This window comes from Miscanthus floridulus, chromosome 19 (genome assembly GCF_019320115.1).
Source record: "Miscanthus floridulus cultivar M001 chromosome 19, ASM1932011v1, whole genome shotgun sequence".
NCBI lineage: Eukaryota > Viridiplantae > Streptophyta > Magnoliopsida > Poales > Poaceae > Miscanthus > Miscanthus floridulus.
This window is the reverse complement of record NC_089598.1, coordinates 15,114,347-15,139,551: the sequence shown is the minus strand read 5'-3', so window position 1 is coordinate 15,139,551 and position 25,205 is coordinate 15,114,347. Positions and strand designations below refer to the sequence as shown.

Genomic DNA, 25,205 nt, shown 5'->3' with positions numbered 1-25,205 from the left:
ATCGCCTACCCCAAGAGTGGCACGATCGACTACGTTGCCCAAGGAGGAACACAAACACTCCAACAACTCAATCACCTACCCCAAGAGTGGTACGATCGATTACTTTGCCCAAGAAGTGGCACAAGCACTCCAACAACTCGATCGCCTACCCCAAGAGTGGTATGATCGACTACTTCACCCAAGAAGCGGCACAAGCACTCCAACAGCTCGGTCGCCTACCCTAAGAGTGGTACGATCAACTACTTCGCCCAGAAAGGGACACAAGCACTCCAACAACTCGATCGCCTACCCCAAGAGCGGCACGATTGACTACATTGCCCAAGGAGGGGCACAAACACTCCAACAACTCGATCGTCTACCCCAAGAGCGGTACAATCGACTACTTCAACCAAAGAGCGGCACAAACAGTCCAAACAACTCGGTCGCCGATCCAAAGAGCGAAACAAGCTATGGCAAAGCAGAAAAAAGCCACAAGGAAAGACAGGGCGAAACTAGTCCATATTATTCAAAGACATCTAAGAAGAAAAGAAAGACAAGACGAAGCCTGCTCAGATCTTAAAAATTCAGAGACAAAGTATATTACAAGGACATCAAAAGAAGGTTGACTTTTCACATCTGTTCAAGAAGACGGAAGAGAAGGAGGAAGTACATTCATTTGATCAAGAATTTGGTCTGATAGACCACTAAGCTATACTTTGGCCTCCTCCTAGTGTCTTGAAAACTCAGCCATTACAGAAGCTTCAGTAATCCGCTCAAAAGGAGCATCAGGGGCAACAACTCAGACATATGAAACCACATTGTTGATGCACCGGTAAAAGCCACCCTTCACAAAATCATAAAACCAGAAAAAAAGCACCGGTAATCCCTGCTCGGCAAAGACCTGAAGGAACAAGAAAAAATTCCCATAACTCCACCATGAAGTACTCAGAGGCTTATCAATCTCAAGATCGTTGATCCTAAGTCTTTTCAGTACTAGCAAGAACATGAAGTCTGACAAAACAACAATTTATACCGAGTTGTTTGCACGAGAGCCAGACAAAGCACTCGAAGATAGTCTCTCAAGACGACATTCTACACATACCGAGTTGTTTATATGGCACAAACGAAAGCTAGACAAAGCACTCCACCTACCAAAGAGTCATTTCACAACAAATGGAAACAACTCATCTACTCAAAGCTACGGATACGTACCACGAAGTAACTGCTCGGAAGAAATCCTGATCACTCACACAATTCATCTGACGAATAAGTAAAGCAGAGACATCCACACAGAGAAACAAAAGAAGCCACATCAAAAGAAAAGGAAAAGAGAAATTGGGGAAACAAAGTTTATGATGATCATAGAAGAACACGACTACTACATACATCAAATCACCAAGATAAATCTACGACCGGACAATCTGCCCTTCGATATCCTTTACGCCAACATCAAAGCGAGGGCTAATGACAACGCATCCAACCATCATCAGTTCCTCACCGGAGACCCGCTACCCACAGATTCGACATCATCGTCATCTTTGATAGCAAGGGTGCCCCAGTCGACTTTGTCTTCGGCGGCGAGCGCCTCCCAATCAACCTCATCTTCACTGTCACTACTAAGGACGATCAAATCCGCCCTTGTCGAAGTAGCGTCAGTAGCAGAGAGGGGGACAAGAGTGACCACAGGAGCAGCCGAGGGATCCTCCTTCTTCTACAGAGGGACAACCGGCGCTGATGTCCCAACAAGGGGAGCCTTCCCCACCACCAGAGGGGCTGGCAATAAAGGCGACGACGAAGACCTTCCGCTCGACGACTCCGCCACGGCCGTCCTCGGAGAGCGAACAAGCGAAGAATGCGACACCTTACGAACACTCTGCCTATGGATGAACTTCTTCTTCGTCATTGTGGCTATGGCGAAATAATTGCGGAGTGGCCAGTTAAATAGAGACCAAATTGCAATCCCATGCAGTTCAATAGCCTCCTCGAGATAAGGATGGAGTTAAAACTTTCTTCATAAAAGGTTAAGGGTGGAGTTAATTCCTTCATCAAAACCAATATGGCGATTCGGCTTCTACCGTCAACCACGCGATGATCCATTTACTGACACAGCTAAAATGACAGAAGGCACAAATCTACACAATGGTATGATCCAACGGGCAGATTTCAGATTTATCCATCCAGCACCACGACAGAGTTTTTAGATTACTACAAGAACAACCCGTCAACCATGAAGAAACGAAGGGCCACCTCGCAACGAACAAAAGAACTCGGTTATTAAAGAAAGAACTCGGGAGCCTCATGAATAACCAGGATTACAGCAAAAAAATGAATGACAACTCTGAAGACAAGATTATTTCCATTACAAATGGCTTCAAAAATAGAAGATTACACATCTTACAAGACCCAATGAACTCGGCACTACGACAAGCAAGGTAGCAAAAAGGAGCCCGGATACAACTAGGCTCTGGAACGACTACGTGCTCTAATTTGCTACTCGGTAGAACAAACCGCGCTCGGCTACACTGTTTTCTTCAAAGGACGGACGTAGTGCATCCAAGGTGGAAATCAGCAGCACGGTGGGACAACATAGACCAGGGGAAGTTGGTAGGCATCTATCTACCCAAGGCCGACGTGATGCAGGATCAGGTGTTGATCTGCACCGGATAGTCTCAAGACAGACGACGAGGATCAACCCAGAACTGCCGGATGAAGGAACGAAGCCCACATCACAAGACTTCCTCCAGCTACAACAAAATGTACAAGAACTACAAAATACGCCCGGGGGCTGCTTTACTTCACACACTATCATATTCATAACTACAGAGACTTCAGAACAGGCAACAAAAGGCTCGATGAATCAAAACAACACTCCGGAAGAGCATTTATAGGCAAAAGAAGCGGTGCACATGGACTAAGAGCACCAACAGAAGAAATCTAACAAAGGACACAATGAAAAGACATAATTCAATAAAAGAGGACTCTGGCGTGAAAGAACGGCACTCAAAGACAAGCATATCCAAGAGAATATTCCACAAGCAACAATACAACCCGTGAAGACATGCATTGAATTCTCCAACAACCAGAATGACAACAGCAATAAGTAACCGAACAAACAACTCAGAGACGTATGAAGGATCACATATAAAATTACAATGTCAAAGGATTACAGTCGAAAAAGAACTTGGACAGAGAAAAATTATACATCTCATTGATCAAAGACAAATACAAAGGTTACAGACGGCCAAACAGGACCGGATAAACTCAGATATAAGATAGAGACAAGATTCTTAAATATTGCAACAAGGAACCCAGTGGCGGCAGCAGCGGTAGCCCGGACGTAGAAGAACAGATAGAGCAGCATGTTCATTACCAAGCAAGCATAAGCCCGGGGGCTGCTCAACCTCACACACCAGCATATCTACGAATGAAGAAAGAATTGAAGAAGAAATTTCCTACTCGAGGAAGAACCACAACCAACAAAGAAGGTATTTATAGCAAACCAGAGGTAAATAAGGCTAAAGATCACAAGAAAGAAAGAGGAAAAGAACAAAAGAGCAAAGCAACAAAGGCAAATAGTACCCAAAAGCAAGATTTCTGACAAAAAATAAAAGAAGACGCTCACTCATGGCTATACAAGACCCATCCATGACCAGCAAAAGACAAAGATCAAAGGAGTACAAATCAAGACCCTTTTTCCGGCTTCTTTTCAACAGAAAAGAACCCGGAGAAGGCTCGGGGGCTGCAAGTACCTACCACAGAAAAACATATTTTTAAATTTTTTGACCCTCCAGCTTTTTGTACCAAAAAACAAGAGGCTCAGGGGCTACACTCAATGAGTGCAATTTTTGCAAAATTGCACTCGCTGCACTCAAAGGAAAAAGAACACGGAGGACATCAAGCAAAAGTGCACATCAGCCAAAAGAAGAATCAAAGAAGACTATCTCAAGATTTCACTTCAAGAAGGACCCGGATCAAGACTACAACAACTCGGCCCTTGAAGCTCAATTATGAAATGCTCGGAGGCTTGTCGATGGAGAACCCTACGGGCCCCCCATAGACCATACTGCAGGGAGGTAGGCCTTGGTAACAAGGCCTACAGCCCAATCACCAAGAAGAACGCGGGGCAAAGCAACATGCAAAATCGAAACTCCAACTCAAACTATATAAGGAAAGGCGCCCGAAGCGTAGCTTAGGACTCTGACCTTGTACCCGAATAGGACACAAACAACGCCTCTCAGCGCCTGGACTATAAAGGGCTGGTGAGGGTACCCATTGTAAGAGGAGGACGGATACCCGATACTCAAAGCAATACAACGCAAACAGGCTAACGCCAAAACTGGACGTAAGGTTATTACTCGACCAAGTCGAGGGCCTGAACCAGTATAAATCGTGAGTCTCTTTGCGTAACCGCCGAATTCCGCTATTCGCCGAAGCCCGAACAACTGTCCCGGGTACCCCCGTGGCAGGCTATCAGTGGTAAAACATCGACAGTAGTCTTTTGTCATTATGTAATCAGCCCTTGTAACACCTTTTTTGACCTACAGGTACTGATGTTTTTAGGTCCGCAAGCATTGAGAAAGGTTATAGAAGATGCAGAACTGTATCCTATAAGAGGCCTTTTTTCATTCAAAGATTTCTTCCCAGAGATTGATAATTACTTTCTTGGAATACATGGTGATGAGCTTGGTATTCATACTGGATGGAAATCTTTGGATGATCTTTACAAGGTAAAAAAGTTTTATTGCATTATTCAATATTCCTTAGTTCATTGGTGAAGGTGGGTTCTCAAGAAGAGTTAGCTTTCTTTATTATAACAATAATGCTTTTGCGTGCCTCATCACAGGTACTTTGCTCACAGAAGTTGAATTTGGCAATCTGTTTTCTTTGTTTACCATATGATACTATTTCATTCAATTTACTGTCAATATGTTCAGTACAGCAATGCCTTGATTTTGTCCTATAAATCTGTCTATACTCATTCTTTATCTGGCTAATTTTTAATTGAAAGTGGCTTATCCTTTTGTTCTGTGATCGTTAAGTATCACCTGAACAGACTTACATGGCTAGTGAGCATAGAAAAGATGACCCATAAGCTATGTGCCACATTGTTCAATTTTCCCCCTCTTTTTCTCAGGTTGTTCCTGGGGAATTGACTGTAGTAACTGGAGTACCGAATTCTGGTAAAAGCGAGTGGATAGATGCTTTATTATGCAATATAAACAAACAATGTGGGTGGAAATTTGTTCTGTGCTCGATGGAAAACAAGGCAAGCCATTGTAGTATTTGATTGATGTCAGTTAATTAACTAAACGTCATTGGACACTTCCAAACAGTTTTGTCTTTGGTGCTTAGGTAAAGGAGCATGCTAGGAAACTCTTAGAGAAGCACATTGAGAAACCATTCTTTGATGCTAGGTAAGTCAGTCTGCAATTGGTGTTTGAATTTGTCTTATTAGTGATCCCTAAAGAGAATGATTATCTTTTAGAGGACCGTTAGTATTTCACTGTGTTTATTTGGTTATAAGATGGTAAAGTTTAGTTGGTTAAGCAATACTTGTTTTGATGGAACAAAATGCATTTAATATCAGCCTAGAGAACACAATTTGTTGTCTTTTAATGTTACTGTCACTGATTCATGTATTTTTTATGTATCATATTCGTTTCCTGTCTATAGAAACAATGATATGCTGCTGCTTAATGAAATCATGTCAAGTGAATAGCAATAAAATGCTTGTCTTCTTATTTTTTTCTATTTTTATGAACTTGAAAATTGTATTTGTTTTATAGCACCCAATGAAAACTACAGTTTTCTTTCTGTTGTTGAAAACTACAGTTTTTATTGGAATGCTCATTTAGACATTATCATCAGGGTGAAACAAAACAAAATTAAGAAAGACAAAATTTGGAAAGCATGATGGAAACAGCAGGGGTAATTAACTAATAATAGCACTATTGCCCGCATTGCCCAGTTTGTAGCAAGGACATAGGGTATTCGTAAGCTGTGTCGAAGGATTCAAATGGTGAGATGTTGTGTGAATATAACTCGTTGCCTACTGCCTAGCTTATAACAAGTGGAAATGAGTTTGAGCTCATTTTTTGCAATGCCATGTCTTCAATTGGTATTGAATCTCTGCTTGGTTGCTTGAGTTATTTCTACTGAATGTAGCCGAATGTGGTTCCAGTTCTGAACCTGCAAATTGTCTATGCAAATCATGCCTTAAGATGCTGCAGTATGCAATATTAGTGTTTCTCTATACATTTTTTAGGTAGCTGTCTTCCTTTTTGAATAACTTTTACCTGTTGCTACTGGCCCCATGTTTTACGGTTTAAAGTGTATTGATTGAAATGGAAATACTATGTTTCTTATCTAAAATGTCTGGCCATCGTTCAAATATAGCTTTAATACTTAAACTTTGTTTTAAGCACAGTGCACTTAATTACTCATTTTTTACTCTGTTTGCCCTGGTGGTGATTACCTTCTCTATCAGGAGCTGCTTGCAAGGCTCAAGGAAAGCCAGCGCTCCCTTGGGGAAGCTACTGCTGATGCCGAACTTCCCAAGAGGTGGTGCCTACTTTTTGGGCCTAATTTTCAGTGATACTGTTTTCTCTTTCTCTGTTGATTCATCTCTTCCCTAATTTGCAGTGCTTTGGATAGAATCAAAGCAATGGGCCAAGTTTTATCAAAATCAAGGGATCTATTGTACGATTGCAAGGAAATTACCGTGCGTTTGAGAGCAATGCTTCAGTCAGCAGATGAGCAGGTCCGGAGCTTGAAGAAGCATAGCACCTTCCTTAGCCAACTGGCAGCTAAGACAATCCCAAATGGCATCCATTGTCTTTCCATGCGCTTAACAATTGATTATTACTTTCTGTCTCCAGAGAAAAGAAAGTGCCCCAATAGTGAGAACTTGGAAAATCCTGATCTTTACCATTATGCTCTTTTCTCGGACAATGTTTTGGCAGCATCAGTTGTGGTCAACTCAACCATCATGAATGCGAAGGTTAGTGTAATACCATCTTCAAGCTGGAAGTGTAATCTCTTCATTGTGTGCACCATTGAATGACCAATTATATAGCACTCTTGATTTTCTTGCTATAAATTTGCAGGAGCCTGAAAAACATGTATTTCATCTTGTTACTGACAAACTGAACTTTGGGGCCATGAACATGTGGTTTTTGCTGAATCCACCTGGGGATGCAAATGAGAAGAAACATATGACCCTCTTTGCCAATTTATTACATGTTAGACATATCTGCTTGTACTACACATACTACCTCTATTTTTTGTTTTGTTAGCACTTGAGTGCTTGCTTAGTCTTTTTCTGATATAGATATATGTTTTGTTGTCATAATATGAGACTGTTTGTTATTATTGTGATTCTTGTACTATAGAAGATGTTTAGAAACTTTTGGCTAAACAATCTTGTTTGGGCCACAATATTACAATCAAGTTTATCAGGATACTTGATCATGTATTTTACTCGTCACAGGATGATTTGGGAGAGCATGTGTTGGTAATTTGAATTTTTTTTTTTGCGAAAAAATATACTGTAGGGACTGTTGGTACTGTAGTCGCCCCCTACAAATCAATTTGTAGGGGCGGCTGATAACACCAGTCGTCTCTATAAATCGATTTGTAGGGGCGGCTGATAACACCAGCCGCCTCTACAAATCGATTTGTAAGGGCGGTCTAGGAACCGCCTCTACAAATGTATGATTTGTAGAGACGGTATGATAGGAGCGGCTAGCCGAGCCGCCTCTACAAACCAACGCCAGCCGCCCCTACAAATGCTTTTTGTAGTAGTGGAAGACCCGGTGTGTGGGGCAGTGACGAAGCCAGCGGTGGGGCTAGGGGGCTCTAGCCCCCCTACCGATCCTGGGCACGTGGAGCCCCCCTAAGCCCTCTCTTAAAATTTTATACATATATGTATTACGTAGGAGAGGCTAAGGTTAAGAGAAGATAAAAAAGTCTCTATTCTTTTGTTCAGCCTCTCCTAAAATTTTTTCTGGCTTCGTCACTGGTGTGGGGGTAAGGGTGGAGGCAACATTACGTCGTCAAAGTTGGTCGAGCGTACGGTGGCAGCGAGGCGAGACGGCTTGTTGGTGTCACCGGCTAGGAGGCGACAAAGACCGGTTAGTGGTGGGGTAAGGTGAGAGTGAAACACTAGTGATGGGTTAGTTTTGGTGGAAGGGCAGTGATGGACGCAGGTTATGTCACCTAACTCGATAGGGGACGATGCGATGGTGGTGAGGCGGTGCGTTGGTGTCACCGTATAGGAGGTGGATTAGATCGGTTAGACAAGGTAAATACAGAGAAGAAGAGCAACAGCGACAAATTAATTCTGGTGGTGGCAAAAGGCGACAGAGACAGTGTTGCATTGTCAGAGTCAGTCAAGGATGCGGTGGGTGCAAGAGTGAGTGGCACATGTTGAAAATACTAAATTTTTAAGTGTATTTTTTCTCGGACTACGCATTAGTTTACAAAAACTATTTCATGATTATGTATATTTATAAATTTAAAGTTTAACCAATTTTTTCTCCAACCGTTTGAATCATGTAGTTTGTCTAGTCTAAGTTTTAAGAGTATTCTTTTTGTCCAGCCATGTAGGAGTATATGAAAAAGTTAAATGAAATTGTCTGTTTAGTTTAAATTTTAAGTGTTTCTGTCCAACCCTTGGTTGGTCTATAAAATCGCTTGAATAATCTTTTTATTTAAACTCAAAATTTCAAGCGTATTTTTATCCAGCCTTGTCATTGATTTATATACAAAACTATGTAAACGCGTGCTTCATTATTTCCTACCATACCCATACATATACTCTATAATCTCTATCTAGATATGATAAATTATCAATTACTCAATATATGTTTTAATCTTTGTGTTGGCTGCATACATCTATACGTTTTTAATTTGTATCTAGCTAACACTATATTCATTGTGTGTCTAAACAAGCAATCGTTTAACCCGTTTCCAAAGCCTAGTGATTATTGTATCTTCTATTCAATGTTTTCTTCCTCCACTCAAATCTTAGCTACTATAAAGGTATAAACGATCATTTCAACTTGCACCAGGACCCTAATTATATTGAACTTTAATTATCTATCGAATAATTTTATGTGCCATAATACTGTTTTCTAAAGAACAAAACAAAATGCTTACCATTAAAATATTAATATTGAAGTCATAATGTTTGCCTCAAAACGTGTATAAGTTATCTAAAGTAACAACTCAAAAAGTATTATCATATAATTTTATATAATTTAGAATGAAGGGTCATTGGTTGTTAAAGGAAAAACTTTTTATGTATACTTTTTTTTTGATAAAGCAGATCTCATTACTAATCTGATTCAGCTAAATCACTGATCGCCAAGGCCTCTATGAACTGAGGCATTACATCCCACACGACACGAGAACCAGTAGCACTCTTACACCCATACGCTGCTATAGCATCAGCAGTTTTGTTACAACTTACAAGAACGAGGACAGACACTCACACTCCATGACTGAAACTCTGAAAACAGCAGGTGTTTTATCTCGGTGACAATTCTCCCCAGAGCTGACAACCTGTATTCTTCACCATCAATCGCAGTTTTCATCCGCAGATGCGTCGACTTCCAGGCATACTTGGTTCAGACCCAGTCTTGCTGCTTCCGTCAGGCCAGCGGGGCATCCCGAGCTCGGCATGGAGAGCATTCTGCAGAAAAAGCTTCTTCTCCCGCGCTGGATTTTACCATCATCCCTTGATCATCTCTGATAATGAAGCCCCAGCATTCCAAACCGGTGTTACTGTCATAGGCTCCATCAGTATTCACCTTAAAATGACCACTGTTGGGCTTTCTCCATTTTTGGGCCTGACTGCTCTGAGCCTGTCGAAAATCCGGCAATAGGCGTTTTGCTTCTTTTGCCTGAAACCTGTCTGTCAGCAAGGCAGTCAGGTACGCCACTTCACCAGCCGTTCTCCGTCTTCCTTCCTCTCTCTCTATTTGTTCCTCTCCCCCCACCATATCAAGAGCAGCATCATAGACATAAGCTGCTGCTTATGGTTCAGATTGAGGATCTTCACCATCATTTCTTTCACTGAAACCGCTTCAGCTAAATCCTGTCTTACATCTTCCAGGTTCAACTCCCTCCAGATAGCTTTCACTTCTTTGCATTTTAGGAACAGGTGGCCTCCATCTTCATATAATCTTCTGCACATACAGCAAACTGTATCTAGCGGCATACCGCGCCGTTTTAGCACCGTCCGAAAAGCTAGCGTATTATGACTAAGCCTCCAGAGAAAATGCTTCACTTTGGGTGGGCAGTCAATACTCCAGAGCTTCTACCAAAAGTCATCCATTCCTCTCCACTTCCTTCTGCACCACCGGTTCTTCCTCACACTTGCCTGCTAGCTTCAGAAGCTCGGTGAACTTTGTATGCCGACTTGACTGAGAAAGCCCCTTTATTATCGAAATGCCAACCCACTGCATGTCCATATCGACGTGAACAGGGACCGACCTTATTAGCTTCACGTCCTCCTCCCAGAAGGTTTGGGACAAAAGTTGGACATCCCAGTTCTCAGTCACCGAATCTATCAATTCCTCCACTTTTTGCATTAGATTTCTTCCACGTGGTGTCATCGGACGCCATGTCATCCCCCTCGGCAGCCATGGATCCTTCCAGATGTCAACATTTTGCCCATTTCCAATTCTCCAGATAACTCCATCCTTGATAATCTCCAAGCCTTGCACAATGCTAAGCCATGTGTAAGAGCATCCAGCTTTAGCTTTGGCACTCAAAAAATCAGAATTCGGGAAATACTTGGCCTTTAAAATTCTTGCACAGAGGGACTCCTGGTTTTGAATGAGCCTCCATCCTTGTTTGGCCAGCATTGGTCAAGTATAACATGACGTTTACATTGAATTAAATAATAGTAGGGCTGGCTAATTTAGAAATATATAATATACTTATGGTTGTTTAATTCTTAATTGACAGATATTTTATTTTACACTTTATGACAAAAAGTAATTTAGATAAAAAATCAGGCTATTTAAAATTTTCACAATAAAACATAAGCTTGTACCCAATTTTGTTGCACCACTTTCTATGACAACATGAATACATATTTTGGATTTCAACTTTTAGTCTTATTAGTTGAAAATCTCGTGTTTATTGTATATTTTAATTATTTTTCTTTTGTATTTTATTAAAAATCTTTGTCTAAGTCCTATACTAGTTGGCATAAACGTATATTCCTTCTGAATCTGTCATCAGCCAACCAAATATCATCACTCAGTACTGACTACTCACGAGCTTTTCTTGGACAAAACAAAAAGGTACTTGATGCCTTAATCATTTGATCAAAATATAATCAGGAAATGGTGCCTGGGTTGATGACGTTATGCACATAGCTTCAGCAAATAAATGATATGGCCATGATTGTCACTTTGTCAGTTAATAACTGAAAGGTTAGTTCAGAAAACTGTGACTGCAGTATCTGGTGCGTCAGGATTGTGGAGCAATTACAGAGTAAGGCAGCAACATTCTTGTGATCAATAGACAGAGATGGAGAGTGTAACTACACAAAGCAAAATCTTTCAAGCATTATGTGGAAATAATGCTTTTCAGCGGTCTGAAACTGATGTCCTGCTTCCCTTCTGGAGAATTCCTCCAACTAAACTACCAGAAAGCAGAAGAGTTTCTGAGGTTTCTGAAACTACACGAACGAAAAAATGACGGCTATTTCTCACGCCATTGTATCCGAAGTAGCATTTTGATTTCTGAAGAGATCTGTCACGAACCTGTTGTCACTTTGTCAGTAGTCCTGCTCTCATACACCTCTAGGGTTCGTCAACATTGGGGTGCCGCAGTTGCGCTGCAGCTGAATTCACAAACAGGCAAGTGAAAACACGAGTCAGTTAGGAAGGATGTTATGGGTGATGCAACTATTTGCAGCAGTTCAACAATCTAACAAACTTTTGTAAATATTATAACAAAAAAGGATATCTAACAAACTATTGCAAACTTCTCTTAGAACAGCAACTTCGAAACTATATAGGTACTCTGAACTGAATATGTGAGCTATTTTAGACAGAATACAGGATTCAGTGTCTATTGTCATCAGTATGACATTATGATCTAGTGAACATGTGTCATGCAGCTACTGTTCGAGAATCATAGAAAACTAAAAACAACAGAGGCTGTTGAGAATACTAGTTATGCTATACAGTATGTAATTGACATTTCCAATCTCATCACTATAACTATGATCGACGGAACATCATTTATCAGAAGAGAACCATTTAGTCATCAACTGACAACTGAAAAGCAGCTCCAAACAATCACCCTGTTCACTTAGCTACTTTTCAGCCATGGAACAGTATTTTACTCTCACAGCATTTCAGCATAAGCATCAGCACTCTGAACTGAATAAATATGTGAGCTATTTTAGACAGAATGCAGTGTCATCAGTATAATATTGTGATCTGCTAAACATGTGTCATGCATCAACTGTTAGCAAATCACAGGAAACTAAAAACTACAGATCTGTTATGAGAATACTAGTTATGCTGTACAGTACGCAATTGACATTTCCAATCCCATCAGCATAACCATGATCAACTGAACATCATTTGTCAGAAATTCAGAAGAGAACCATTGAATCACCTGACAACTGAAAAGCACTTCTCACCATAGGAATCAGTGGCGAGGACGACGATGTCCATGGGCTCATCGCACCGAGGCAGGTCGGTGACCAGAGGGGTCAGCCGGGCATAGTTGCCAGCCCGCACGCACAGCGCGATGCCTAAGACGTTCCCTTCGTCGCGGATGTCCAGATGGTACGCCAGCCTGAGCAGCAGCAAGTACACAGACCTGCCATAGAACTGGAACGTGGCCCAGCCGAGCTGGTTGAAGTTCCCCTGATTGTTCGCCCGCACGTACCGGATCGACCGCAGCGGCTCTGCCCTGGGCTCGGCGCGCCGGAACAGGCTCATGAAACCGGGTCCTCCTAGATTCTGTTGCAATTAATGGTGATGTTGCAGAGTTAGAATATGTGAGCAACAGTCAACAGGAGTAATAATCTTGGCACGATATGTGCCAAGAACGAACAGCTTCAGTTAGTTCAGACATGGGCAAGAACGGGATCGATCGATAGGTTCCAAGAATCGTGCTCCGTGCAATCCAAGGCGAGGAATCGAATTGGACGACGAACTCACCATAGCTGGGGGTGGAAGGGCAGGCGGCACGACCCTCGGGGGCATTTCCTCGACCGTCCAAAGCATCATCGTGGTCCTTACACCGTTGTTGTCGTCGACGGTGACCCCGTTGTGCCAGCGGCGGTGCCTGCCGTTGGCGCGGAGGTAGCGGTTATTCCCGTGGCGCAGGACGACGTCGGCGTCGGCTTGGGCGTCTTCGGCTTCGTCGTCGTTGTCAACGTCGTATACGGTGATCACCCCAATGGGCCTCCACATGACGGCGTTCAGTTCCGGCTCGTCGTAGTCGCGCTGGACAGCGCGGCGGCCGCGGTGGCCGGAAGGCGCCATTTCCGGCGAGTCCGCGAGGTAGCGGCCGTAGGCGGCGCTGCGGAGGAGGACGAAGTCCATGTCGCCGCGTTGGACCAGGTGCACCTGCCACGCCGCGTTCAGGGAGGCGCGGCGCCGGCTCAGGGAGACGCCGACCCCGTCCTCGTCGGCGTAGAGGTACGTCCCGCGCACGCGGCTCCGCAGCCGCACGTGAATCCCGTCGAAGAATTGGTCCATCGCAGCCGCCGCCGGTGGTGGTGTGTTGCGGATGGGCGGGGGACGAGCTCTGTTCGTTGCCTGGGGAACGGAGAAGGGGTGGGAGAGCAGAGCGGGTATTCGTTGCGGCGGTTTCTTTGAGCGCCGAGGCGGAGGCGGTGGGGCATTTTGGCGTCATGCCGTCATCCCAACGGAGACGGAGACGGGCTCCCCCAAATACGGGCCGAAAGCACGAGTCCAGCACACGGCACGCCCGTGGGCCGTGGCCCAAGCCCAGTCCAACGCAAACGCAACTAGGACTAGCATTTATAGTGTTGTTTTTGTGACATATCATATGTGTGATCACTGATCAGAGGATCATATGTGTGATCGTGCTGTCATTGGTTTCAGGTGGCTCCCTTTATTATGAAGTTTGTTTTTTGGTATACCATAAAAAAGGACAAGGCAATATGCAAATTAGTTTTGGGTGTAGAAAACAACACGCAGCAGATAATCAAGAAAAGAATGCAGCCATGTATATTGGGAACATCCAACAGTTAACAGTATACACGCAAGTTAAGTAAAAATGGAGCTCGGTTTTCTTATGTGGTTGAACAGTAGATTTGGAACATCCAACTGTTCGACAGTATGCAGCAGTTGCAGTAACGAACTCCTAGGAAAGGAGCCGCTCACAATCACAACAGTTTTTTTCTTTGAAATAACTGGAGGGGCAAGGAGCCCCTACTGATAGAATTTGTTGAAAGGAAGTAAAAGGACAAGTACAAGTACAAAACAAGCCAGAGGTCCGAAGGGAACAAAGAACAAAGAAAAAAGAAAGAGGGCTAGGGGACTCGGAAAGGGAAAACAAAAGAAAAGAAGGCCAAACATTATCCGTCAAATTCTTCATATCAAAGGAATAACGATTAACGAAAGATATACACTTCTGAAAATGTACTGCCTTCATGACCTCTTTCAACATAATGTTCCGTTAATCTGATGAATGCACTAGGAAATAGCGAGTATATATGAAGTCGGGTGCAGAAGCAGAGCTTTTGCAAACAAATGATACAGACACGGTTTTCTTCACTTCAAGACTGAAAGTAAAGCTCAGATAACACTGACTGAAAAATCTGGCGTATCAGGATTCAGGAGAAAATATACAGTAAGCCACCAAAATGTGTATTATCACCCAATAGAGATGAAGATGCTAAGTACAACCAACGCCACTGCGCAAAATCGTTCAAGCACCAACTCCATCCAAACAGTAACAGAGATGAAGATAGTAACTAGATCAGTTTGTGAGTACTAAAACTGAATGGGCAAGATAAACTGCTTTCAGTCAGGAGAATGCCTCCAACAAAACTACCAGAAACCAGAAGAGTTGCTGTGTTCTCTGAAACTACATGAACCAACTCATGTTGCTGTATCCGAGAGATCAATCACGGAGTTGCTGTCATCAGTCCTGCTCCCATATGCCGGGTGTGGGTTCAGGTGCATCCACATTTGGGTGCCGCAATCCCAGACCAGCTGAATTTGGAACCGGAAATTGAAAAAAAAATGTGTCAGTTACACAGTATGCAACTATTTTATCAGTTCACTAATCAGTAGCAAGATTAATATTATTGGCTGACTACTGAAAACAGCTAGAATATCTGAAGTGATTGCGCTTATCTAGAGCATGCTTCAGGTAACTCATAACTGAATAAATCAACCATTTCCTCAAGCATAAGATGGCGAACTTGTGTAAAGTAATTTCCAGGAACGGTATGAGCATATGATATATTGTCACATCCGGCCCAGTTTGGAGTTTGGCCTATAGTGGCCCATATGCAAGTTAATGAGATATTGTGAAGAGTTTAGTTCCACCTTGGTTGTTAAAGGCGGGATAGACCGACATATAAGGCTTCTAGAGTCCATTCTACCATTCCCAGGTTAATTCTTTTACGCGAAGCGAGGACAAAAGCGTAAGTGGGATGGTGGTAGGTGTGGTTCGCTCAGCGTGCAGAGTGGATCTGAGCCGTTTGGATTCTAGGGCGTTACAAATGGTATCAGAGCCGACCTTCATGGCCACGGGCGCGTGCGGGTCAGGGGCGCGGACATGGGGTTCATTGCGCGTGTAGGCCCTGCGGGGTGCACGGCATGGCACATGTGCCGGCACTGGACGCACGGTCGTGTGTGCTAAGAAGGAACGTTCCGTCATTGTTTGCCCAGTTGTGGGTGTGTTGGGCCGATGAGGACGTCGGTTCCTTTGAGGGGGGGTGTATGTCACATCCGGCCCAGTTTGGAGTTTGGCCCATAGTAGCCCATATGCAAGTTAATGAGATATTGTGGAGAGTTAGAGTCTCCATCCCACCATCTCCGGGTTAATCCTTTTACGCGAAGCGATGACGAAAGTGTAAGTGGGATGGTGGTAGGTGTGGTTCGCTCAGCGTGCAGAGTGGATCTGAGCCATTTGGACTCTAGTGCGTTACATATATCCACATCAATATGATACTGTTAGCTAAGAACATTTTTCATGAGACTAATGAGACAACGGGTTATCTATAGCTTGTTTCAGATAAGTACCCACATGACTAAATTCCAAAACTTTTTAAAAAGAGAAAACTACAATGTCCCTAAGCATAACAGGTTCAGCTAAAATAGTGATAGAACTCTCACCACGGGTCCAACTAACATACACAATTATCTTAATTGTGTAGCCATTAGAAGGAAGGTCAACGACCAGCGGAGTTAGTCGCCCCAGGTATCCGGACCATACACACGACACAATTCTGACTGAATGCTCCTCTCCAAGTTCTTCTGCTAATGTGTCCCTTAGCTGAGACACGGAACAACCTTCAAATTTTATCCTTTTCCAACCCCGCTGGTTGTAATCGCCGTAGTCATCTCCGAGAACGTACAGGATACTCCTCAATATCAGATTATGCTCAACCTGGAATAGAACAATCAGAGATGCCAAACATTACCTATCAAATTCTTCATACCTCCTCAAAAAAAAATCTTCATACCAAAAGAATCACGATTAACAAAAAGATATAGACTTCTGAAAATGTACTGCCTCCATGACCTTTTAAACATAACGTTCCATTAATCTGATGAATGCACTAGGAAATAGCAAACATATATGAAGTTGGGTGCAGAAGCAGAGCTTCAGCAAACAAATGATACAGAAATGATTTTTTTCGGTTCAAGACTGAAAGCTAAGCTCAGATAACAGACTGAAAAATCTGGCGTATCAGGATTCAGGAGAAAATATACAGTAAGCCACCAAAATGTGTATTATCACCCAACAGAGATGAAGATGCTAAGTACAACCAACGCCACTGCGCAAATCGTTCAAGCACTAACTCCATCCAAACAGTAACAGAGATGAAGATAATATCTACATCAGTTTCTGAGTACTAAAACTGAATGGGCAAGACAAACTGCTTTCAGTCAGGAGAATGCCTCCAACAAAACTACCAGAAACCAGAAGAGTTGCTGTGTTCTCTGAAACTAACTTGGATGGATGGTCCCAATTTTATTTTACTGAACTTACTGTTGGAACATACATGAAGACTGAGCACCGTTTTATTGAATTTGTGTGCTGTGTTAAAGGCGGTGTTTGAGTTGCATATGCAGATCTTGGCAATGTGCTGTAAGATGTTTAAACTCTGTCTTCATGCAATGCAAATGGACTGAACCAAGTTAAAAATAAATGAATGTAATACAACATAAATGACAGTGCAGTGTGCAAATTCATTTTCGGAAGAGAAAATCAACATGCAAATTCATGTTCGAACAAGTGAACTAGTACTTGATAGAAGCAGCATATAATCTAGAAACCAACATAAACCATGTATTTGGGAACATCCAACAGTTGAACAGTACATGCATACAAGTTCACTAAAATGGTGTATGGCTGAACAGTAAGTTCAGTAGATTTGGAACATCCAATGCTTCAACAGTACACAGCAGTTCAACACCTAAGAAAGCATCAGTTCACAACAGGGTTGCCCAACATTAACTCAGCCTCTTCATCTCAGAAGAATAAGTAAGAAGTGACAGAAAATGTATTGCCCACATGACCTATTTGAACATAATGTTCCATTCATTTGATGAAAAAGTAACAAGAAATAGTGAGTAGATGAAGTTTGGCACAGACTTCAGCAGACAAATGATACAGCCATGATTTTCTTCAGTTCAAGATTGAAAGCGAAGCTCAGATAACACCGACTGAAAAATCTAGCATATCAGGATTCAGGAGAAAATATACAGTAAGCCACCAAAATGTGTATTATCACCCAATAGAGATGAAGATGCTAAGTACAACCAACGCCGCTGCGCAGAATCGTTCAAGCACCAACTCCATCCAAACAGTAACAGAGACGAAGACCTGCCAGGGATGCGAACTCACCTTGTGCGACGGGTCTGGAAGGAGTGGTGGCCGCGCTCTGAGGGGACAAACTCGATGTCCCATGCTTCCGAATACAACTCATGGCGCAGCGTCACGGTGCTGCCCGATGTCTCGCTTGGCGCCCTGAAGACCTGCCATAATATGTCGACCTCGGTTTCGTCGTGGTAGTAGCGATTTTGAACGAACAATCCCGCAGGTGGTGACTTGGCCGAATACGCGAGGTAACGGCCGTAGGCTGCTCTGTGGAGGAGGATATATGTAGTCCCATGGCGCTGCACCTGGTGCACCGCCCACACGGTGTTGAGCGTCGCGCGGTGGGGGCTCATGAAGACGCCCACGCCATCCTCGTAAGCGAACATGTAGCGGCCATCTGTGGGCCTCCGCAGCCGCACGTGCGCCCGGTCGGTGAAGAAGTCGAACGCAGGCACCAGAGCCGCGGCGTCGGAACAGGCTCATGAAACCGGGTCCTCCTAGATTCTGTTGCAATGGTGATGTTGCAGAGTTAGAATATGTGAGCAACAGTCAACAGGAGTAATAATCTTGGCACGATATGTGCCAAGAACGAACAGCTTCAGTTAGTTCAGACATGGGCAAGAACGGGATCGATCGATAGGTTCCAAGAATCGTGCTCCGTCCAATCCAAGGCGAGGAATCGAATTGGACGACGAACTCACCATAGCTGGGGGTGGAAGGGCAGGCGGCGCGACCCTCGGGGGGATTTCCTCGACCGTCCAAAGCATCATAGTGGTCCTTACACCGTCGTTGTCGTCGACGGTGACTCCGTTGTGCCAGCGGCGGTGCCTGCCGTTGGCGCGGAGGTAGCGGTTATTCCCGTGGCGCAGGACGACGTCGGCGTCGGCTTGGGCGTCTTCGGCTTCGTCGTCGTCGTCAACGTCGTATACGGTGATCACCCCAATGGGCCTCCACATGACGGCGTTCAGTTCCGGCTCGTCGTAGTCGCGCTGGACAGCGCGGCGGCCGCGGTGGCCGGAAGGCGCCATTTCCGGCGAGTCCGCGAGGTAGCGGCCGTAGGCGGCGCTGCGGAGGAGGACGAAGTTCATATCGCCGCGTTGGACCAGGTGCACCTGCCACGCTGCGTTCAGGGAGGCGCAGCGCCGGCTCAGGGAGACGCCGACCCCGTCCTCGTCGGCGTAGAGGTACGTCCCGCGCACGCGGCTCCGCAGCCGCACGTGAATCCCGTCTAAGAATTGGTCCATCTCAGCCGCCGCCGGTGGTGGTGTGTTGCGGATGGGCGGGGGACGAGCTCTGTTCGTTGCCTGGGGAACGGAGAAGGGGTGGGAGAGCAGAGCGGGTATTCGTTGCGGCGGTTTCTTTGAGCGCCGAGGCGGAGGCGGTGGGGCATTTTGGCGTCATGCCGTCATCCCAACGGAGACGGAGACGGGCTCCCCCAAATACGGGCCGAAAGCACGAGTCCAGCACACGGCACGCCCGTGGGCCGTGGCCCAAGCCCAGTCCAACGCAAACGCAACTAGGACTAGCATTTATAGTGTTGTTTTTGTGACATATCATATGTGTGATCACTGATCAGAGGATCATATGTGTGATCGTGCTGTCATTGGTTTCAGGTGGCTCCCTTTATTATGAAGTTTGTTTTTTGGTATACCATAAAAAAGGACAAGGCAATATGCAAATTAGTTTTGGGTGTAGAAAACAACACGCAGCAGATAATCAAGAAAAGAATGCAGCCATGTATATTGGGAACATCCAACAGTTAACAGTATACACGCAAGTTAAGTAAAAATGGAGCTCGGTTTTCTTATGTGGTTGAACAGTAGATTTGGAACATCCAACTGTTCGACAGTATGCAGCAGTTGCAGTAACGAACTCCTAGGAAAGGAGCCGCTCACAATCACAACAGTTTTTTTCTTTGAAATAACTGGAGGGGCAAGGAGCCCCTACTGATAGAATTTGTTGAAAGGAAGTAAAAGGACAAGTACAAGTACAAAACAAGCCAGAGGTCCGAAGGGAACAAAGAACAAAGAAAAAAGAAAGAGGGCTAGGGGACTCGGAAAGGGAAAACAAAAGAAAAGAAGGCCAAACATTATCCGTCAAATTCTTCATATCAAAGGAATAACGATTAACGAAAGATATACACTTCTGAAAATGTACTGCCTTCATGACCTCTTTCAACATAATGTTCCGTTAATCTGATGAATGCACTAGGAAATAGCGAGTATATATGAAGTCGGGTGCAGAAGCAGAGCTTTTGCAAACAAATGATACAGACACGGTTTTCTTCACTTCAAGACTGAAAGTAAAGCTCAGATAACACTGACTGAAAAATCTGGCGTATCAGGATTCAGGAGAAAATATACAGTAAGCCACCAAAATGTGTATTATCACCCAATAGAGATGAAGATGCTAAGTACAACCAACGCCACTGCGCAAAATCGTTCAAGCACCAACTCCATCCAAACAGTAACAGAGATGAAGATAGTAACTAGATCAGTTTGTGAGTACTAAAACTGAATGGGCAAGATAAACTGCTTTCAGTCAGGAGAATGCCTCCAACAAAACTACCAGAAACCAGAAGAGTTGCTGTGTTCTCTGAAACTACATGAACCAACTCATGTTGCTGTATCCGAGAGATCAATCACGGAGTTGCTGTCATCAGTCCTGCTCCCATATGCCGGGTGTGGGTTCAGGTGCATCCACATTTGGGTGCCGCAATCCCAGACCAGCTGAATTTGGAACCGGAAATTGAAAAAAAAATGTGTCAGTTACACAGTATGCAACTATTTTATCAGTTCACTAATCAGTAGCAAGATTAATATTATTGGCTGACTACTGAAAACAGCTAGAATATCTGAAGTGATTGCGCTTATCTAGAGCATGCTTCAGGTAACTCATAACTGAATAAATCAACCATTTCCTCAAGCATAAGATGGCGAACTTGTGTAAAGTAATTTCCAGGAACGGTATGAGCATATGATATATTGTCACATCCGGCCCAGTTTGGAGTTTGGCCTATAGTGGCCCATATGCAAGTTAATGAGATATTGTGAAGAGTTTAGTTCCACCTTGGTTGTTAAAGGCGGGATAGACCGACATATAAGGCTTCTAGAGTCCATTCTACCATTCCCAGGTTAATTCTTTTACGCGAAGCGAGGACAAAAGCGTAAGTGGGATGGTGGTAGGTGTGGTTCGATCAGCGTGCAGAGTGGATCTGAGCCGTTTGGATTCTAGGGCGTTACAAATGGTATCAGAGCCGACCTTCATGGCCACGGGCGCGTGCGGGTCAGGGGCGCGTGCGGGTCAGGGGCGCGGACATGGGGTTCATTGCGCGTGTAGGCCCTGCGGGGTGCACGGCATGGCACATGTGCCGGCACTGGACGCACGGTCGTGTGTGCTAAGAAGGAACGTTCCGTCATTGTTTGCCCAGTTGTGGGTGTGTTGGGCCGATGAGGACGTCGGTTCCTTTGAGGGGGGGTGTATGTCACATCCGACCCAGTTTGGAGTTTGGCCCATAGTAGCCCATATGCAAGTTAATGAGATATTGTGGAGAGTTAGAGTCTCCATCCCACCATCTCCGGGTTAATCCTTTTACGCGAAGCGATGACGAAAGTGTAACGCGAAGCGATGACGAAAGTGTAAGTGGGATGGTGGTAGGTGTGGTTCGCTCAGCGTGCAGAGTGGATCTGAGCCGTTTGGACTCTAGTGCGTTACATATATCCACATCAATATGATACTGTTAGCTAAGAACATTTTTCATGAGACTAATGAGACAACGGGTTATCTATAGCTTGTTTCAGATAAGTACCCACATGACTAAATTCCAAAACTTTTTAAAAAGAGAAAACTACAATGTCCCTAAGCATAACAGGTTCAGCTAAAATAGTGATAGAACTCTCACCACGGGTCCAACTAACATACACAATTATCTTAATTGTGTAGCCATTAGAAGGAAGGTCAACGACCAGCGGAGTTAGTCGCCCCAGGTATCCGGACCATACACACAACACAATTCTGACTGAATGCTCCTCTCCAAGTTCTTCTGCTAATGTGTCCCTTAGCTGAGACACGGAACAACCTTCAAATTTTATCCTTTTCCAACCCCGCTGGTTGTAATCGCCGTAGTCATCTCCGAGAACGTACAGGATACTCCTCAATATCAGATTATGCTCAACCTGGAATAGAACAATCAGAGATGCCAAACATTACCTATCAAATTCTTCATACCTCCTCAAAAAAAAATCTTCATACCAAAAGAATCACGATTAACAAAAAGATATAGACTTCTGAAAATGTACTGCCTCCATGACCTTTTAAACATAACGTTCCATTAATCTGATGAATGCACTAGGAAATAGCAAACATATATGAAGTTGGGTGCAGAAGCAGAGCTTCAGCAAACAAATGATACAGAAATGATTTTTTTCGGTTCAAGACTGAAAGCTAAGCTCAGATAACAGACTGAAAAATCTGGCGTATCAGGATTCAGGAGAAAATATACAGTAAGCCACCAAAATGTGTATTATCACCCAACAGAGATGAAGATGCTAAGTACAACCAACGCCACTGCACAAATCGTTCAAGCACTAACTCCATCCAAACAGTAACAGAGATGAAGATAATATCTACATCAGTTTCTGAGTACTAAAACTGAATGGGCAAGACAAACTGCTTTCAGTCAGGAGAATGCCTCCAACAAAACTACCAGAAACTAGAAGAGTTGCTGTGTTCTCTGAAACTAACTTGGATGGATGGTCCCAATTTTATTTTACTGAACTTACTGTTGGAACATACATGAAGACTGAGCACCGTTTTATTGAATTTGTGTGCTGTGTTAAAGGCGGTGTTTGAGTTGCATATGCAGATCTTGGCAATGTGCTGTAAGATGTTTAAACTCTGTCTTCATGCAATGCAAATGGACTGAACCAAGTTAAAAATAAATGAATGTAATACAACATAAATGACAGTGCAGTGTGCAAATTCATTTTCGGAAGAGAAAATCAACATGCAAATTCATGTTCGAACAAGTGAACTAGTACTTGATAGAAGCAGCATATAATCTAGAAACCAACATAAACCATGTATTTGGGAACATCCAACAGTTGAACAGTACATGCATACAAGTTCACTAAAATGGTGTATGGCTGAACAGTAAGTTCAGTAGATTTGGAACATCCAATGCTTCAACAGTACACAGCAGTTCAACACCTAAGAAAGCATCAGTTCACAACAGGGTTGCCCAACATTAACTCAGCCTCTTCATCTCAGAAGAATAAGTAAGAAGTGACAGAAAATGTATTGCCCACATGACCTATTTGAACATAATGTTCCATTCATTTGATGAAAAAGTAACAAGAAATAGTGAGTAGATGAAGTTTGGCACAGACTTCAGCAGACAAATGATACAGCCATGATTTTCTTCAGTTCAAGATTGAAAGCGAAGCTCAGATAACACCGACTGAAAAATCTAGCATATCAGGATTCAGGAGAAAATATACAGTAAGCCACCAAAATGTGTATTATCACCCAATAGAGATGAAGATGCTAAGTACAACCAACGCCGCTGCGCAGAATCGTTCAAGCACCAACTCCATCCAAACAGTAACAGAGACGAAGACCTGCCAGGGATGCGAACTCACCTTGTGCGACGGGTCTGGAAGGAGTGGTGGCCGCGCTCTGAGGGGACAAACTCGATGTCCCATGCTTCCGAATACAACTCATGGCGCAGCGTCACGGTGCTGCCCGATGTCTCGCTTGGCGCCCTGAAGACCTGCCATAATATGTCGACCTCGGTTTCGTCGTGGTAGTAGCGATTTTGAACGAACAATCCCGCAGGTGGTGACTTGGCCGAATACGCGAGGTAACGGCCGTAGGCTGCTCTGTGGAGGAGGATATATGTAGTCCCATGGCGCTGCACCTGGTGCACCGCCCACACGGTGTTGAGCGTCGCGCGGTGGGGGCTCATGAAGACGCCCACGCCATCCTCGTAAGCGAACATGTAGCGGCCATCTGTGGGCCTCCGCAGCCGCACGTGCGCCCGGTCGGTGAAGAAGTCGAACGCAGGCACCAGAGCCGCGGCGTCGGAACAGGCTCATGAAACCGGGTCCTCCTAGATTCTGTTGCAATGGTGATGTTGCAGAGTTAGAATATGTGAGCAACAGTCAACAGGAGTAATAATCTTGGCACGATATGTGCCAAGAACGAACAGCTTCAGTTAGTTCAGACATGGGCAAGAACGGGATCGATCGATAGGTTCCAAGAATCGTGCTCCGTGCAATCCAAGGCGAGGAATCGAATTGGACGACGAACTCACCATAGCTGGGGGTGGAAGGGCAGGCGGCACGACCCTCGGGGGCATTTCCTCGACCGTCCAAAGCATCATCGTGGTCCTTACACCGTCGTTGTCGTCGACGGTGACCCCGTTGTGCCAGCGGCGGTGCCTGCCGTTGGCGCGGAGGTAGCGGTTATTCCCGTGGCGCAGGACGACGTCGGCGTCGGCTTGGGCGTCTTCGGCTTCGTCGTCGTTGTCAACGTCGTATACGGTGATCACCCCAATGGGCCTCCACATGACGGCGTTCAGTTCCGGCTCGTCGTAGTCGCGCTGGACAGCGCGGCGGCCGCGGTGGCCGGAAGGCGCCATTTCCGGCGAGTCCGCGAGGTAGCGGCCGTAGGCGGCGCTGCGGAGGAGGACGAAGTCCATGTCGCCGCGTTGGACCAGGTGCACCTGCCACGCCGCGTTCAGGGAGGCGCGGCGCCGGCTCAGGGAGACGCCGACCCCGTCCTCGTCGGCGTAGAGGTACGTCCCGCGCACGCGGCTCCGCAGCCGCACGTGAATCCCGTCGAAGAATTGGTCCATCGCAGCCGCCGCCGGTGGTGGTGTGTTGCGGATGGGCGGGGGACGAGCTCTGTTCGTTGCCTGGGGAACGGAGAAGGGGTGGGAGAGCAGAGCGGGTATTCGTTGCGGCGGTTTCTTTGAGCGCCGAGGCGGAGGCGGTGGGGCATTTTGGCGTCATGCCGTCATCCCAACGGAGACGGAGACGGGCTCCCCCAAATACGGGCCGAAAGCACGAGTCCAGCACACGGCACGCCCGTGGGCCGTGGCCCAAGCCCAGTCCAACGCAAACGCAACTAGGACTAGCATTTATAGTGTTGTTTTTGTG

At 44.9% G+C, this 25,205-nt stretch overlaps 3 protein-coding genes and 1 long non-coding RNA gene across 4 annotated transcripts; 1 reads left to right on the top strand and 3 right to left on the bottom strand.

Moving 5' to 3' along the window:
• Positions 1-4,550: 4,550 nt before the first annotated feature.
• On the top strand, positions 4,551-5,396 carry LOC136526932 (uncharacterized). Its single transcript, XR_010776637.1, has 3 exons — positions 4,551-4,706; positions 5,114-5,245; positions 5,332-5,396. It is a non-coding gene; the product is annotated as an uncharacterized lncRNA (long non-coding RNA).
• Positions 5,397-12,348: 6,952 nt separating this feature from the next.
• Positions 12,349-13,718, bottom strand: LOC136525616 (uncharacterized). Its single transcript, XM_066518545.1, has 3 exons — positions 13,176-13,718; positions 12,625-12,974; positions 12,349-12,400 (listed from the first exon to the last, which is right to left on the bottom strand). Exons 1-3 carry the CDS (start codon positions 13,716-13,718, stop codon positions 12,349-12,351), a joined length of 945 nt encoding a protein of 314 aa, XP_066374642.1.
• Positions 13,719-15,089: 1,371 nt separating this feature from the next.
• On the bottom strand, positions 15,090-19,289 carry LOC136525615 (uncharacterized). The gene is made up of 3 exons (XM_066518544.1): positions 18,747-19,289; positions 16,453-16,608; positions 15,090-15,203 (listed from the first exon to the last, which is right to left on the bottom strand). The coding sequence occupies exons 1-3, from the start codon at positions 19,287-19,289 to the stop codon at positions 15,090-15,092; spliced, it is 813 nt and encodes a 270-aa protein (XP_066374641.1).
• A 1,371-nt stretch (positions 19,290-20,660) lies between these two features.
• LOC136525613 (uncharacterized) lies at positions 20,661-24,901 on the bottom strand. Its single transcript, XM_066518543.1, has 3 exons — positions 24,359-24,901; positions 22,065-22,220; positions 20,661-20,774 (listed from the first exon to the last, which is right to left on the bottom strand). Exons 1-3 carry the CDS (start codon positions 24,899-24,901, stop codon positions 20,661-20,663), a joined length of 813 nt encoding a protein of 270 aa, XP_066374640.1.
• Between the last annotated feature and the right edge of the window lie 304 nt (positions 24,902-25,205).

Excerpts from the sequence above, each read along its gene's own strand:
- LOC136525616 (XM_066518545.1), bottom strand. The coding sequence starts at position 13,718 with ATGGACCAATTCTTCGACGGGATTCACGTGCGGCTGCGGAGCCGCGTG. Across the intron at positions 12,975-13,175 it reads CCCTTCCACCCCCAGCTATG|AATCTAGGAGGACCCGGTTT; the intron begins GTGAGTTCGTCG and ends TAATTGCAACAG. Across the intron at positions 12,401-12,624 it reads AAGTGCTTTTCAGTTGTCAG|CTCACATATTTATTCAGTTC; the intron begins GTGATTCAATGG and ends TGTCTAAAATAG.
- LOC136525613 (XM_066518543.1), bottom strand. The coding sequence starts at position 24,901 with ATGGACCAATTCTTCGACGGGATTCACGTGCGGCTGCGGAGCCGCGTG. Across the intron at positions 22,221-24,358 it reads CCCTTCCACCCCCAGCTATG|GTTGAGCATAATCTGATATT; the intron begins GTGAGTTCGTCG and ends GTTCTATTCCAG. Across the intron at positions 20,775-22,064 it reads AACTTGGAGAGGAGCATTCA|CTGGTCTGGGATTGCGGCAC; the intron begins GTCAGAATTGTG and ends TTCCAAATTCAG.
- LOC136525615 (XM_066518544.1), bottom strand. The coding sequence starts at position 19,289 with ATGGACCAATTCTTAGACGGGATTCACGTGCGGCTGCGGAGCCGCGTG. Across the intron at positions 16,609-18,746 it reads CCCTTCCACCCCCAGCTATG|GTTGAGCATAATCTGATATT; the intron begins GTGAGTTCGTCG and ends GTTCTATTCCAG. Across the intron at positions 15,204-16,452 it reads AACTTGGAGAGGAGCATTCA|CTGGTCTGGGATTGCGGCAC; the intron begins GTCAGAATTGTG and ends TTCCAAATTCAG.